Source organism: Kryptolebias marmoratus, linkage group LG13 (genome assembly GCF_001649575.2).
Source record: "Kryptolebias marmoratus isolate JLee-2015 linkage group LG13, ASM164957v2, whole genome shotgun sequence".
Classification (NCBI taxonomy): Eukaryota; Metazoa; Chordata; class Actinopteri; order Cyprinodontiformes; family Rivulidae; genus Kryptolebias; species Kryptolebias marmoratus.
The window spans coordinates 24,016,836-24,019,815 of NC_051442.1; the positions used below are offsets into that span (position 1 = coordinate 24,016,836).

A 2,980-nucleotide genomic window follows, 5' to 3' on the forward strand; every position below is an offset into this window, starting at 1 on the left:
ACATTTCTATAAATCCTTTGTTTTTATTGGTCTTCAGTAATATTCTAATTTTCTGATATGATGAATTTGAGATTTTCATTTGTTGTCATTTGTAATCATCAAAATTAAACAAAATAAACATTAGAAATATATGAGTTTGTATGTAATGTATGAATATAATAGACAAGTTTCACTTTTTAAATGAAATTACTGAAATCAATCTACTTTTTCATGATATTCTAATTTTATGACCAGCACCTGTACATACAGAGGCATATAATCTGACAGGTTAATATGGGGGAATAAATGTTTGTGTCATCAGCAGGAACAAAAACCTCTTACCTCTGAAGCTCAGCCTGAAATGTTAGTGGGTTCTTGGTGTTCTGGTGCATATCCAGAATGCTTTGAGCCAGTCGGACTGAGCGGTTGTATGACTTGTCCAGTTCATCAGTTATGAACAGTAGGTCTGAGCCCAGAGTAGGGGTGACGAGCTGGCGCCAGATTAGAGCTGGCAGGTACATCAGGACTGCCATGGCCAGAAGAGAGTAAGGAAACATCTGAAAGGGCAAGGGGAGAGAAATGTCTAAAATATGATAAAAAAGGAGCAAAAAAAATGTGTCCTTGATGGAATACACATTGCCTGTTGTCTTCCGTGCAAGAGTTTTAAACAAAGATCATCTTATATTTAAAAAAAAATGAAAAGGTTACAGCCATTATAGTCAAACCTTGAAAATAACATTATGCACAATCATGAGGTGTCACACTTAGAGCAGTGGTGCCCATTCCTGGTCCTTGAGGGCCACTCTGCAACATGGTTCTGTTTTTTCTGGGCACATTTAAAGCAAAATTGTCAAAACAAAGAAACGTCTAAAACATGTAGGATAGTGTGTCTTGAGGACCAAGACAAGACAGTACTGGCTTAGAGTATGTATTGCTAGGCAAGGCAAAGCAGCTTTGTTTGCCCAGCACATTTCAGCAACAGGACAACTCAAAGTGCTTTGCATAAACAATTAAAAACGTTGTGACAAAGTGCAGTAGAACAATAAAAAATACAGAAAGATAAAAATTTTTAATTAAAAATTTTTCAAGAAAGAACATTTCATAAAATTAAAAATTACAAACAAGCTGTGATAAAGAACTGTAATAAATGACAAAGAAATATAAAACAGCATAAAATAACAATTTGCTTTAATCAAAGGCAGCAGCAAACAGGACATCTTCAACCTTGTTTTAAAGGAACTCAAAGTTGAAGTGATCCAGCAATTTTCTGGGAGTTTCTTCCAGAAATTTGGTGCATAAAAGCTGAATGCAGCTTCTGCATGATTGGTCAAATTTATCCTAAGAGATCTCAATGGTTCATAGTGCAACAGAAGATCAAATATGTATTTTGGACCCAGACCATTTATTGCTGTTTAAACCAGCAACAATATTTTAAAATCAATTATCTGAGCAACAAGAAGCCAGTGCAAAGACCTCAGAATCAAACTGATGTGATCAACTCTCTGCCTTTGTGAGGACTGGAGCAGCAGCATTTTGGATCAACTGCTGCTGTCTGGTGATTTTTTTATTTTTTAGGAATACCAGTAAATACTTGGTGACAATAGTCAAGTAAAGATATTAAAGATAAGTTCAGGGTAGAGTTTTTCAAAGTCCTGCTGAGACATCAGTCCTTTATTTCTAGCAATATTCTTCAGGTGTTATAAGGCCATCTGTGTAATTGTCTTAATCTGGCTGTTCAGACTCAGGTCAGAGTCCATGGTCATACCAAGGTGTCAAGCTTTGTTAAAGCTTTTTAGCATAAGGGACTGCTGGTGTTTGCTATCTTTTAGTTCTAAAAACTACTACTTTAATTTTATCTTAGTTGAGCTGAAGAAAGTTCAGGCACATACAATGGTTGATTTGTTCAATACACTCAGTCAGTACTTGTATTTGACTAATCTCCAGGTGAGAGGGTGATGTAGATGTCACAGCTTCCTCTGTTCCTGCTATGCCTCCTGCTCTCAGTCATGCCTCAGACCAGTAATTTTCCACAGTCATCACAGTCTCATGCCACGCCCCTGTTTCCATGCCTACACGATCACTGCCATTAGTCTCACCTGCCACAGCCTGTATTTAAGTCCTCTGTCCACAGCCACTAGTTGCTAGATTATTGAACGGTCTTGACCAAGTAAATGTCCAGCGTTATTCCACAGTTTCTGCCTGACTCTATGTTCACAGACCCTTGCCTAATCTTTAACCCACGAGCCTTGCCTTCTCCCAGCCGGATACCTCCCTGGACTCTGACACACGGTAACCGACCTCGCTTCTCGTTTTTGAACCTCGCCTTTTGGATCATCCCTTACTGGATTTGGCTGCAAGCCTTGGACTCCTGCAGATTTTTTGGCACCTGACTAATAACTTTGGGCCTCAGAAAGAATGGAGAACTGTGTTTTTTTGTTAGGCAGCATTGGGGGTGATATCGGATAGAGGATAGTGGGCTTTTATCAGAGATTCTCAATCTCAGTCTGTCTTGCTGCTGCCTCTCACTCTAACACGCTTTAAATATGATGATGATTTTCAGAAAAAGATGTGGTGTAAATTATTCATCATAACTCTAGTTTTACTTGGCATATCAACACAATTTAAAAACTGCTGTCTAGTTTGATGTCTGTACTTTCGATACAAATTGAACCAGAGTCACAGACAATAATGAAACAAGGATAGGACTATTGCAAAAAAAGAGGCAGAATTCTCCTGTTTGTGACTGTGGACTAAATTAGTTGCACTAGTATGAATATTTTGCAACAGTCCTCATTAAAGATACAGGTGCTGGTCATAAAATTAGAATATCATGAAAAAGTAGATTGATTTCAGTAATTTCATTTAAAAAGTGAAACTTGTCTATTATATTCATACATTACATACAAACTCATATATTTCTAATGTTTATTTTGTTTAATTTTGATGATTACAAATGACAACAAATGAAAATCTCAAATTCATCATATCAGAAAATTAGAAT

General features: G+C 37.0%; 1 protein-coding gene across 3 annotated transcripts in view; it reads right to left on the reverse strand.

Moving 5' to 3' along the window:
- The window catches only part of panx3 (pannexin 3), a 17,360-nt gene that overhangs the window by 5,818 nt on the left and 8,562 nt on the right, over positions 1 to 2,980 (reverse strand). For all 3 annotated transcript variants that reach the window (XM_017437057.2, XM_017437055.3, XM_017437056.3), the window contains exon 4: positions 322 to 536. In XM_017437057.2, the coding sequence (XP_017292546.1) occupies positions 322 to 536 (215 nt within the window). The remainder of the gene's footprint in view (positions 1 to 321; positions 537 to 2,980) is intronic.